This window comes from Pelobates fuscus, chromosome 5 (genome assembly GCF_036172605.1).
Source record: "Pelobates fuscus isolate aPelFus1 chromosome 5, aPelFus1.pri, whole genome shotgun sequence".
Taxonomy (NCBI): domain Eukaryota; kingdom Metazoa; phylum Chordata; class Amphibia; order Anura; family Pelobatidae; genus Pelobates; species Pelobates fuscus.
Genome location: NC_086321.1, coordinates 125,850,385 through 125,862,982, shown reverse-complemented (window position 1 = coordinate 125,862,982; position 12,598 = coordinate 125,850,385). Strand labels below are relative to the sequence as shown.

Sequence of the window (12,598 nt, the reverse complement as noted above, 5' to 3'; positions counted from 1 at the left end):
TATATTTAACATGCCTCAAAAGAATGCGCTGCACGACTTCATTGTATTCCACCATCAGTGCCATAGTCAGCCCACTTTTTATTTTTTTTTATTTTTTATTTTTTATTTTTTTGCAGTGCAGATAAGGATTACAAACTGGCTCTAGGTACCCCAACGGCATTCCTGGAGCTGCTTAGCATAGATAACAATTAGGGTTTGTTAGGCAGTGCACATTTTTTGGTATATTAAGTACAAGCTTGGATTACATGCAGGCATTATTGGTTACTATTTGCTGGATACAGGCTTTAGAAGTAAAAGAAGAATGCTCATTTTGACAGAGTACTAAACAAGAGTATGTTGTCGCTCACTTTTGTAAAGAATCATAGATAATACATTAGAGGTCAGGACACGTTTTAAAGGTGTATACTGTCAACAGCACAAGGGTATGAGCTGGGGTGCAGGTGTCCTATAGCCCACCAGACTGTGTTTTTCAGCTTCAGCCCACCCCAACCCGACAGAGGAGAGGTAAGAGTCCCAAAGTCCCCAGTAGTATTCCCCTCCTGCCCCAGACCTGGTAACTTGACACGTTGGCTGCCAGGGTCGCGTTGTGGAGCTTGGTGGAGAAGTCAGCCCTGTCTCGTGCTTGGGAGAGGGTCTGTATCGGCTTGTCAAAGGTTTGTGGTCTGGTGGGTCTCTGGGTTGGCCCCGGTGAGTTCGGCTGATGAGCCCTGTAGATCCATCGCCTGGGTCTGGGTTGGTGCCTTGTGACTCTCTGTGTGTGCCTTGGGGGTATTCCTCTGGAGGGCCTGGGAGCTCTCATCTGTTGGCGGTGCGCGCTGGGGCCCGTGGACTGTGGCGGCCCTGGTGTCGGGTGTGCCGAGTTGCATGCAGGCATCTCCTTCTGTGCCCAGCTCTTGGCAGGCCCTTTCACCGGTTGTGCTTGAGCCGTCTCGCCTCCCGGCAGGGGACTGACCGCATGTGCGGTGCATCGCTGCTGCAGTCTCCGACAGAGGCGATTAAATATTTTATCTAGCTTCGCCTGGGTATCTGCGGCGTAGTCGTATGGCCGCCCCTGCTCTAGGTCCTCGCCTCGTGGTCGTGGGTGTCCGACCTCCGCCATCTTTGAGCGTTGGGATTAATTCAGGGGCTTCTCGCTGTATGGTGAGTGTGAGTACAGTGTACAGTCGCTGTGGAGGACCGGGATGACCCCCGCCGGTCCAGAGGGGGATGGGGGTTGGAGTGCCACTGTTCCAAATCCCTTCTCGTAGCCCAAGGGGATCGGCCGCTTCCCCTCCGCCACGTTTCAGGTAGGCCGCGGCAAGGATCACAGGTTCTGGGCAGGGTAAGCGCACGGGTGAGGTCTTGTTAAGCTTCCCTGGGACCCCCTGACTTTGATTACCCTGTCGGGTCCGATTTGGAGCCGTGCCCGCCGAGTTATGTTGCTTAGTTTAGCGATGTAGTCGGGAGCTCCGGCTTTCTGCGTCTGGCTCACTTGCAGGTCAGGCTCCGCCCCCCCAGTCAGCCCACTTTTGCCTGTCAACAATGATTCCAATTCAGATGTCTCATATGCTCCTCATCTCTTATAATTATTTTATTTTTGGTATTTATATAGCATCAACGTATCCTGCAGCGCTTACAATATTATAAAAGGGGTAAATTTAACAATAAATGAGACAATTACAATATGTTACAGAAACAATAGGTTGATAAGGACCCTGCTAAATCGAGCTTATAGTCTAGAGTATGTTCAAATGTGAATGTGAAAGTTCCAGGCTGGTTCTTGAAAATGTCTCAAGTCTGTTTCCTAGTGACATCTGATGCTGGAATATGAGACAAAAACTAGAATGGGACATACCTGAGGTTTTCCCAAAAAGATCCTCCAAATACTTCTGCAAAGAATCTCTTGGAATTTCCATTGTTCGTCTCACAGGTTGAGTATAGGGGACAACGTTTTTTAATGTAAATCCCAACTGTTTTTCTAGTTGATCTATTGCTTCTTTTGCGTCACTAACCTAAACAAAAAAATATGTATTAAAAGGTTATTTTTTGCTGTCAATAGGAAGAAAATATGCTTGGGAAGGGGAAATGTTTTAATAGTGCATATCATTACAGTTACAATATATTATTCCGAAACATGGTTTGCACATCTTAAGAATAAAAAGAAATATCTTGACGATAATGAAAATCTGGCCTGAGTATAAAGACAGGTTCCAATTATGGTATTCTAAATAAAGTATTACCTACTAAAATGAGGATATCTAATTCGCTGGTTTAAATGATTAACTCCTTGAATCCCACACTATTTGTACAGAGCATTACCGGTCGTTTTACATCCCCTCTAATGCCCCAGCTATCTTGTTAACTTTAAGTCCCGCCAGGGCAGAAAACCTCACAAGTAGGTTAAGAAGGGGTGGCATGGAAGAGGCTGGGTCCGAAGTATAAAGGAGAAGGTAATCAGCGAAAGCTGAGACCTTCATAGTTACATCCCCCATCGGGATACCCCTATAACCTGGTAATGACTTGATGGCTCGTAACAGTGGATCTATGGCTAGGTTGAACAGTAGTGGTGACAAGGGGCACCCCTGTCACACTCCCCGTCCCAGTGTAAAATATGGAGAGTAGAGTCCGTTTGTCATAATGCAAGCGGTTGTGATGTGCTATAAGTTTTGGACCAAAGCAACACAGTTGTGCCCGAAGTAGCGTAGTTTCAGTACGCGTGTTAGATTTTGCCAGGTGATACTATAAAATGCCTTTTCTATATCAAGGCTGATGAGGGAAGAGGAGAGAGATCTCACCCACTCTCCCCCAACCCCCACCACAGCTGCCAACGCCCTCTGGACCCTCGTGATCACCTGCCTCCCCATCAAAAAACCCAGTTGGTGGACTGTAAGGATCCTGGACAAGAAAGATTGAAATCTTAGGGCTATGATTTTGGTGAGGATTTTAAGGTCCAAGTTGAGTAACGATATAGCGCGGTAAGATGCCAAATCTTCCACATCTCTACCTGGTTTCGGTAATTGCACCATACGTGCCTTATTAAGGGAATCTAACGAGAATCCCTTTAAATAGATCTGGTTAAAAAGGACCTTAAAGGTGGGAGTGATTTGGTGTTTTAGAGTTTTATAATATACGGCAGTAAATCCATCCGGGTCCGGAGATTTAACTGATTTAAGAGACGCAATGGCCATATGGATTTCTCTTTCAGTGATGGTGGCTAAGGAGTTTCCCTCGAGTCTCCGTCTAAGTGAGCTAGGTTCAGATTTTTTAGGAAAGCCATACCCTGGTCATGATGATCAGTCGGGGCTATCGATAATTTTTTAAAGTAGTCGTGGAAGGCTTTGTTCATTTTAAGAAGTAAGCCGGACTCCTTCTGGCGAGTTGATTGACGATTTGGTTTGAACCCAGTTTTAGGGTTGGCCGTATGGGCCAACAACTTCCCAGACCTTCTCCCCCATCTGAAATAGTGTTGTGTCTGAAAGTCTTATTTTGATTGCGCATAGTTAGTTATGTAAGTGTTTAGAGTGGATTTAGTGTCGAGGTAAATTTGTTTGTTTTCGTCAGATGGATTTGCCAAATATCTTGTATGAGATTGTACCACATAGTCCTTCCGCCATTTTTTCTTAGCAGATGAAGTATAGGAAATTATCTGTACTCTCATGACTGCCTTGGACGTCTCCAGACTGGCCCACCGGGATACCGGGAAATTTCCTGGTGGGCCACTGCACCTGGGGCCAGGCTGATAGCCCTGATCATCAGGCTAATGTAATTTAAATGATTTTCCCCTCGAACTGTTTCAGTCTGTCTCATTTCGAGGGGAGTAAAGATGGAGGAGCAAGGGGCTGGTGCGGCCGCGATTAGGTTGCCCGTGGCCAGAGGGAGACCTGCCATTCTTCATTCAAAATTTACATCAATTTTGGCCGCATGCCCCATCACACATGTAAGCCCTGTCCCCAGATGGAAGCTCTGCCTCCTGCATGCAAGCTCCACCCACGCACGTTGCTGACCTCACTGGATAGAAGAGGCCACAAAATGGCAACCTTACCTGCCAGTGCCAGGTAAGCTTCAGCCATGACAGTGATTGTGTGTGCGCTAGTAAGTGAGATTTTGTGTGTGTGTGTGCCTTCTAGTGAGTGAGCATGTGTGTGTGTGTGTGTGTGCCTGCTAGTGAGTGAGGTTGTGTGTGTGTGTGCCTGCTAGTGAGTGAGCTTGTGTGTAGTGAGCGTATGTGTGTGTCAGTGAGCTTGCCTGTTGGAAGCATGTGTGTGTTTCAGTAAGCTTGGCTGTAGTGAGCATATGTGTGTGTCAGTGAGCTTATCTGTAGGGAGCATGTGTGTGTCAGTGAGCTTGTCTGTGGTAGGCATGTGTGTGTCAGTGAGCTTTTTTTGTAGGGAGCATGTGTGCGCCAGTGAGCTTTTCTGTAGGGAACATGTGTGTGTCAATAAGCTTTTCTTTAGTGAGCATGTTTGTGTCAGTGAGCTTTTGTCACGACTAGTAATGTGGTCCAGCACGCAGAAACTATGTAAACATATACATAGGTAAGAAAAGGAAAATAACAGGATAGAGCGTAAACCGGACCTTAGAATGGCCGGACTAATACGCTAGAGACAGAGAATGGTCAAAGGGAAAGCCGAGGTCAAGGAAGCCAGAAAATACTCAATACAGATAAAACAAGCCAAGTCAGGGAAACCAGAGATCAGAATAACCAGGGAAACGCCAAGGATCAGGATACCAGGAAATCAGAATCACGAAAATAGCACTCTCAGGAAATCAGGAAACTGAAACCACGACATGGCAAAGAAATGGGAAAAGCTAGGGGTTTAAATACCCCTCTCTAGGCTATGACTGGTCAGAGGGCGACCTCTGACCCCAAAACGTGCGTGTGCGTTGACGTCGTGACGTCACGCACACGTTGGTATAATTTTCGGGGGCGGAGCTACTCTTAGGCGCGACCACGCGGTCGGCGCCATGTTTGATTCGGGCGTGATGCCCGGAAGAACGGAAGGAGCGGTTCCCGGCTCGCCGACGAGCAGGTAAGCTCGTGTTGTCGGCGTGGCTGTGCCAGTCGGGCACGGCCGTGAGGCTCGGTGGGCCGGTGACCGCAACAGTACCCCCCACTCGAAGACCGCGCACCGGGCGGGAAGGACCCGGCTTAAGAGGAAAGCGGTTGTGAAATGACCGGATAAGACGGGGCGCATGGACCCGGTCAGCAGGAACCCAACAACGTTCCTCGGGACCATAACCCTTCCAGTCAACGAGATAGGACAAGACACCTCTGGATAATTTGGAGTCCATGATAGAACGGACTTCGTATTCTTCTTGATCACCCACTACCAAGGGCGGAGGAGGAGTGGATAACCTGGTGTAGCGATTGCAAGTAAGGGGCTTGAGCAGAGACACATGGAAAGTATTTGCCATTCTCATATGAGCCGGAAGTGCCAAAGAATAGGTCACTGGATTAATACGTTGGGTAACTCGAAAGGGACCTATGTACCGAGGGGCAAATTTCATGGACGGGACCTTAAGCTTGATATGTTTTGTGGAGAGCCACACCCTGTCACCTGGAAGATATATAGGATTAGCGCCCCGTTTTTGGTCAGCTTGGGCCTTTGCTCGTAATGAAGCTTTCTGCAGAGCTGAATGGACGGAATCCCAGGTATCATGAATTGATTCCAAACGGGTGTTCAAGGCAGGAATTTCCGTGTCTGAGAATTCAGAAGGAAAAACAGCGGGGTGATAACCCTGATTTACAAAGAATGGACTATGATTAGAAGATTCATGAGTGGCGTTGTTCCTGGCGAACTCAGCCATGGGTAAGAGCTCACACCAGTTAGACTGATTGGCATTTATAAAGCAACGTAAATAGGCTTCTAGAGACTGATTCGCCCTCTCTGCTGCTCCATTAGTTTGAGGGTGATACGCCGACGAAAAGGAGAGTTCAATGCCTAATTGCTTACAAAAGGAACGCCAAAACCTAGAAACAAACTGGGTACCTCTGTCAGATACTATGCTTTTAGGTACACCGTGCAACCGAAAGATCTCTCTCAAGAATATTTGAACTAGATCTTGAGCAGATGGTAATTTTTTAAGGGGGACAAAATGTGCCATCTTTGTGAACCTATCGATAACCATAAGGACTGTATTAAACCCGTTTGAACTGGGTAGATCCACAACGAAATCCATGGCTAAGTGGGTCCAAGGAGCACTGGGTATGGGCAGTGGTTGTAAGAGTCCAGGAGGCGATCTAGGAGGAACTTTAGAAACGGCACATATTTGACATGCCCCAACATATTCTTTGATATCGTTTCTAAGAGCAGGCCACCAAAACCTCCGGGAGATGGCAGAGAGGGTTTTATGGACTCCAGGATGGCCTGCTGTGAGGTTGTCATGGAACAAATCTAGTACCTTCTTTCGAAACTGAGGTGACACATACAGTTTGTCCGGAGGTTTTCCCACAGGTGCCTGAGTTTGATCTGCTATTATGGCACAGAAGAGTGGAGAAGACACTTCGGTAACTGTAGTGGCAATGAGGCATTCAGGAGGTATAATAGGATATATCACCTGTTCCGGAGCTTCATCTGTCTCAAACTGCCTAGAAAGTGCATCTGCCTTGGTGTTTTTAGTACCAGGCCTGTACGTAATTATGAAATTGAATCGGGAGAGGAACAATGACCATCTAGCCTGACGAGAGGACAGTCTCTTAGCGTCCCCAATATAAGCCAAATTCTTATGATCAGTAAAGATCAAAAGTGGCTCTTTGGAACCTTCCAAGAGATGCCTCCATTCCTTAAGGGCAAGTACAATGGCCAAAAGTTCCCTATTCCCTATGTCATAATTCTTCTCTGCAGGTGTGAGTTTGCGAGAGTAAAATCCACAAGGATGTAAAGGTGTATCAGGACTTTCTCTTTGAGACAGAATGGCTCCAACTCCTGTCTCTGATGCATCCACCTCTAGGATAAATGGTTTGGTTGGATCAGGATGGGTCAGGACAGGTGCTGAGGAAAATAAAGATTTTAACAGTTCAAATGCCTCTCTTGCTTCTTTGGGCCAAGATGTACAATTTGCTCCTTTTTTGGTTAAATTGGTTAAAGGGGAAATCACGGAGGAAAAACCCTTTATGAATTTGCGGTAGTAATTCGCAAAACCTATAAAGCGTTGAGTGGCTTTAAGGCCCTTGGGTAATGGCCACTGTAAGACTGCCTCCAGTTTACGGGGATCCATCTGGAAACCAGACGGAGATATAACGTACCCAAGGAATTGTATCTCCGTTTGGTCAAACTGGCATTTCTCCAGTTTACAGTAAAGGCCGTTCTGTAACAGGGTTTTCAGTACAATTCTCACATGTTCGTGATGTGTCTCTAGGTCTGGGGAATAGATGAGAATGTCGTCCAAGTACACTAGAACGAACATGTGAAGGTACTCTCTTAGGACATCGTTAATAAAATCCTGGAATACCGCTGGAGCGTTACATAATCCAAACGGCATAACCAGGTATTCGTAATGTCCCATTCTGGTGTTAAATGCGGTCATCCATCGTGACCGTCCTTAATCCTGACTAGATTGTATGCGCTTCGGAGGTCGAGCTTGGTAAAGACTCGAGCTCCCCTCAATCTGTCAAACAGCTCTGATATAAGGGGAATAGGGTAGGCATTTTTTATGGTAATCCTATTCAAACCCCTATAATCAATACAAGGGCGTAGGTCTCCTTCTTTTTTAGAGACAAAGAAGAATCCAGCCCCGGCTGGTGAGGAGGACCTACGGATATGACCCTTTCTGAGAGCATCTTTAATATATTCCTCCAAACAAAGATTTTCCTGGGGGGACAAGGCATAGACTCCTCCCTTGGGAGGCATAGTCCCTGGTAATAAGTTTATGGTACAGTCATAAGGTCTATGAGGAGGTAACCCTTCTGACTGGACCTTGTTAAATACCTCTTTCAAATCCATATACTGCGGTGGAATTTGTGTGGTCAAGGGAGGTGCAACAGGAACATTAATGGTACCAATAGGTTGTGGGATTTGCTTAAAGCAAACACCTTTGCATCTCTCACCCCAACTCACAATCTCTCCTTCAATCCAATCCAAACGTGGATTGTGTTTCAGGAGCCAAGGGAAACCGAGTATTATCGGAACTGTAGGTGAAGATATGATTTGAAAGGTAATTTCTTCAGAGTGGAGAATACCCACTGAAACAGTGATTGGCAGAGTTTCGTGTGTGATGAAAGGCTGGGTAAGAGGCCTTCCATCAATGGCCTCGACTGCTATCGGTTTCTCTTTATGTCTTAAGGGCAGGAGATGTTTTGCAGAGAATTCTTTGTCTAGGAAATTCTCCGCTGCCCCAGAGTCAATCATAGCCTCACACTGAACAGTAGTGTTCTTGAAAGATAAGGTTACTTTGACAAGGAAACGGTTCTTAGTCAATTTAGGGGACATATACATCACACCTAAGGTCGGTCCCCGTACGTGCCTTAGGTGTGCAAGTTTTCCGGCCGAACCGGGCATGACGATCTTAGATGTCCCTTCTTGCCACAATACATACATAACCCCTCGTTACGTCTGTGTTGTCTCTCTGCCTCAGTGAGTTTAGCGCTACCCAATTGCATGGGTTCAGGTTCTGGAAGAGGCGTTTGGCTACTCACCACTGGGTTAGAGAAACGAGGAGCTATGGACAAATTAGAACGTCTGTTACGTTGTTTGTTTTTCTCTCTCTCTCTGAGCCGGTTATCAATGTCTATCATGTAGGCAATAAACTCATTAAGATTAACCGGAAGGTCTCTAGCTGCAGTCTCATCTTGTATACTCTCAGCTAGACCTTCAGAGAAAGCAGCCACCAGACCACTATTGGTCCAATCAACCTCAGACGCTAATGTCCTGAACTCTATTGCATAATCGGCTACAGAACGACTGCCTTGCTTGATTCTCAAAAGGGCTTTGGCAGCGTTCTTCTCCCTGCCTTTAGGTTCAAACGTAGCCTTAAAGGCCGTAAGAAAAGTACTGTAATCACGGGCTACTGCGTCACCACTTTCCCATAAGGGGTTAGCCCAGGTCAAGGCTTTTCCAGTTAATTGGTTCATCAGATAGCCTATTTTTGATCTATCTGTTGGGAATGAACCTGGGGAGGCCTCAAAGTGGTATTCAATTTGGTTTAAAAAACCTCTGAATTCCTTAGAATCACCTCCATAGTGAGGGGGCGGTGACAAGGTTATGGACGGTGGTTTATGTGGTACGGGAACCACTACAGGTGGCGGAACCACAGGTGGTACCGGAGGGACCTCTAAATAGGCAGTCCTCTGGAGCAAGGTCTGAAATGCCTGGGCAAATTGGTCTAACCTGTGGTCCATATCCTCCACCCTACTCTCACAGGCGATCATATGCTTGCATAGTTCTGCAGGATCCATGGCCATGTCGTAATGTCACGACTAGTAATGTGGTCCAGCACGCAGAAACTATGTAAACATATACATAGGTAAGAAAAGGAAAATAACAGGATAGAGCGTAAACCGGACCTTAGAATGGCCGGACTAATACGCTAGAGACAGAGAATGGTCAAAGGGAAAGCCGAGGTCAAGGAAGCGAGAAAATACTCAATACCGATAAAACAAGCCAAGTCAGGGAAACCAGAGATCAGAATAACCAGGGAAACGCCAAGGATCAGGATACCAGGAAATCAGAATCACGAAAATAGCACTCTCAGGAAATCAGGAAACTGAAACCACGACATGGCAAAGAAATGGGAAAAGCTAGGGGTTTAAATACCCCTCTCTAGGCTATGACTGGTCAGAGGGCGACCTCTGACCCCAAAACGTGCGTGTGCGTTGACGTCGTGACGTCACGCACACGTTGGTATAATTTTCGGGGGCGGAGCTACTCTTAGGCGCGACCACGCGGTCAGCGCCATGTTTGATTCGGGCGTGATGCCCGGAAGAACGGAAGGAGCGGTTCCCGGCTCGCCGACGAGCAGGTAAGCTTGTGTTGTCGGCGTGGCTGTGCCAGTCGGGCACGGCCGTGAGGCTCGGCGGGCCGGTGACCGCAACAGTACCCCCCACTCGAAGACCGCGCACCGGGCGGGAAGGACCCGGCTTAAGAGGAAAGCGGTTGTGAAATGACCGGATAAGACGGGGCGCACGGACCCGGTCAGCAGGAACCCAACAACGTTCCTCGGGACCATAACCCTTCCAGTCAACGAGATAGGACAAGACACCTCTGGATAATTTGGAGTCCATGATAGAACGGACTTCGTATTCTTCTTGATCACCCACTACCAAGGGCGGAGGAGGAGTGGATAACCTGGTGTAGCGATTGCAAGTAAGGGGCTTGAGCAGAGACACATGGAAAGTATTTGCCATTCTCATATGAGCCGGAAGTGCCAAAGAATAGGTCACTGGATTAATACGTTGGGTAACTCGAAAGGGACCTATGTACCGAGGGGCAAATTTCATGGACGGGACCTTAAGCTTGATATGTTTTGTGGAGAGCCACACCCTGTCACCTGGAAGATATACAGGATTAGCGCCCCGTTTTTGGTCAGCTTGGGCCTTTGCTCGTAATGAAGCTTTCTGCAGAGCTGAATGGACGGAATCCCAGGTATCATGAATTGATTCCAAACGGGTGTTCAAGGCAGGAATTTCCGTGTCTGAGAATTCAAAAATGGGAAAAGCTAGGGGTTTAAATACCCCTCTCTAGGCTATGATTGGTCAGAGGGCGACCTCTGATCCCAAAACGTGCGTGTGCGTTGACATCGTGATGTCACGCACACATTGGTATAATTTTCGGGGGCGGAGCTACTCTTAGGCGCGACCACGTGGTCGGCGCCATGTTTGATTCGGGCGTGATGCCCGGAAGAACGGAAGGAGCGGTTCCCGGCTCGCCGACGAGCAGGTAAGCTCGTGTTGTCGGCGTGGCTGTGCCGGTCGGGCACGGCCGTGAGGCTCGGCGGGCCGGTGACCGCAACAGCTTTTCTGCATGGAGCATGCATGTGTCAACAAGCTTTTCTGTAGGGAGCATGTGTGTGTCAGTGAGCTTGTCTGTGGTGAGCATGTCTGAGTCAGTGAACTTGTGTGTCAGTGAGCTTTTTCTGTAGGGAGCATGTGTGTGCCAGTGAGCTTTTCTGTAGTGAGAATGTGTGTGTGAGCTTGTCTGTAATTAGCATGTGTGTGTCAGTGAGTATGTGTGTGACAGTGAGCATGTCTGTAGTAAGCTTGCGCATGTCAGAGTTTGTCTGTACTATGCTTGTGTGTGTGTATACCAATAAGCTTGTCAGTGAGATTGTCTGTCAGTGAGCCTATTTGTGTGCATCTGTGAGGTTGTGTTTTTATGTCAATGAGTTTATGTATATCAGTGAGATTGTTTGTCTATGAGGCTGTGTATCAATGAGCTTGTGTGTGTCAGTGAGATTGTCTGTGTCTGCATGGGAGTATGCTTACTGTATAATTAAATGTTTTATTCTGGGGAAAAAAATAAATATATATATATATATACATTTAGCTTGCCCACCGACTATGGGCCAGGTCCGCGACTGTAAAGACCCTTATTTTATTCCCCCTGGGTTCGGTACTTTCCATTCGTATGCATACAACCGAACGCTAGCAACCTAGCGGCTATTCGCATGGACCAAAACCGCGAATAGACTTCAGAGGGACTTAGCCGCGAAAGCCCTGGAACTATTTTCGGCATGAAGACTTCGGGGTTCCCAGTCGGTCCCCAGCGGTACTTAGCCGCGATTCCATGGAACTATTTTCGGCATGAAGACTTTGCGGTTCCCGGTGGTCCCTAGCGGCACTTAGCGGCACTATGTTAAGGATCTTCTCATCTTCCCCAACGGATCTCCATTGAGTTTTGTATAAACCTCAGTATCCTCTAATTGGCGTGCACATTCAGCCAAATATTTCTCAGTGTCCATTATCACCAAGCTACCGCCTTTATCTGCAGGCTTGATGACAATGTGATCATTTTCTCTCAGACCTCTAAGGGCTGCCATTTCACCATGTGTAAGGTTCCAATTCTTATTCCCTTTTTCCAGTTTCTTAAAATCATTAAAAACTGCCTTCTCAAATGCCTCAATGCTGCCATGTTTGAGGTGACTAGGGTTAAAATTTGATTTGTTATGGAAATTTGTATGTTTAAAACTATCTACTTCATCTATCTTTTGTTCTGTAATAAAATTTGTATTTAAAAAAAACTTTTTAATAGCCAATCTCAGACCATATTTCATCAGATCAATGTATGCAGAAAATGGATTAAAGTGCCGCATAGGTGCAAACGTAAGACCCTTATTAAGGACCATTATCTCACTGTTTGTTAAGATGTGTGAGGAGATATTATTAATCCCTATCGGAACTATCGGTCCTGTCTCTTTCCCCTTTTTCTGTTTTCCTCCTCTGCATCCCCGAATCTTATTTTCCTTGACCTTTTTATAGGGAATTCGTTCCTCTTCGGTTCCCTTTCTAAAAAATCCTGATCTACATCTTCATTTCTCAGGATCTCAAACCTATTATGAGAGGTGTTCCCTCTAGGGCTTAATAATCTATCTGATCTTCCATTATCCTTTTTTGGGGGGTTTGGTTTCTTAGGAGATTGTCTTTCTTCATTATATCTCCTGTACCTGTTATACCTGGGTTTAACTT

General features: G+C 46.7%; 1 protein-coding gene across 1 annotated transcript in view; it reads right to left on the bottom strand.

The window, feature by feature from the left end:
* Nucleotides 1–12,598, bottom strand: part of ACAD10 (acyl-CoA dehydrogenase family member 10) — a 139,842-nt gene that overhangs the window by 64,319 nt on the left and 62,925 nt on the right. The window contains exon 6 of the mRNA XM_063454248.1: nucleotides 1,835–1,991. Coding sequence (XP_063310318.1) covers nucleotides 1,835–1,991 — 157 coding nt within the window. The remainder of the gene's footprint in view (nucleotides 1–1,834; nucleotides 1,992–12,598) is intronic.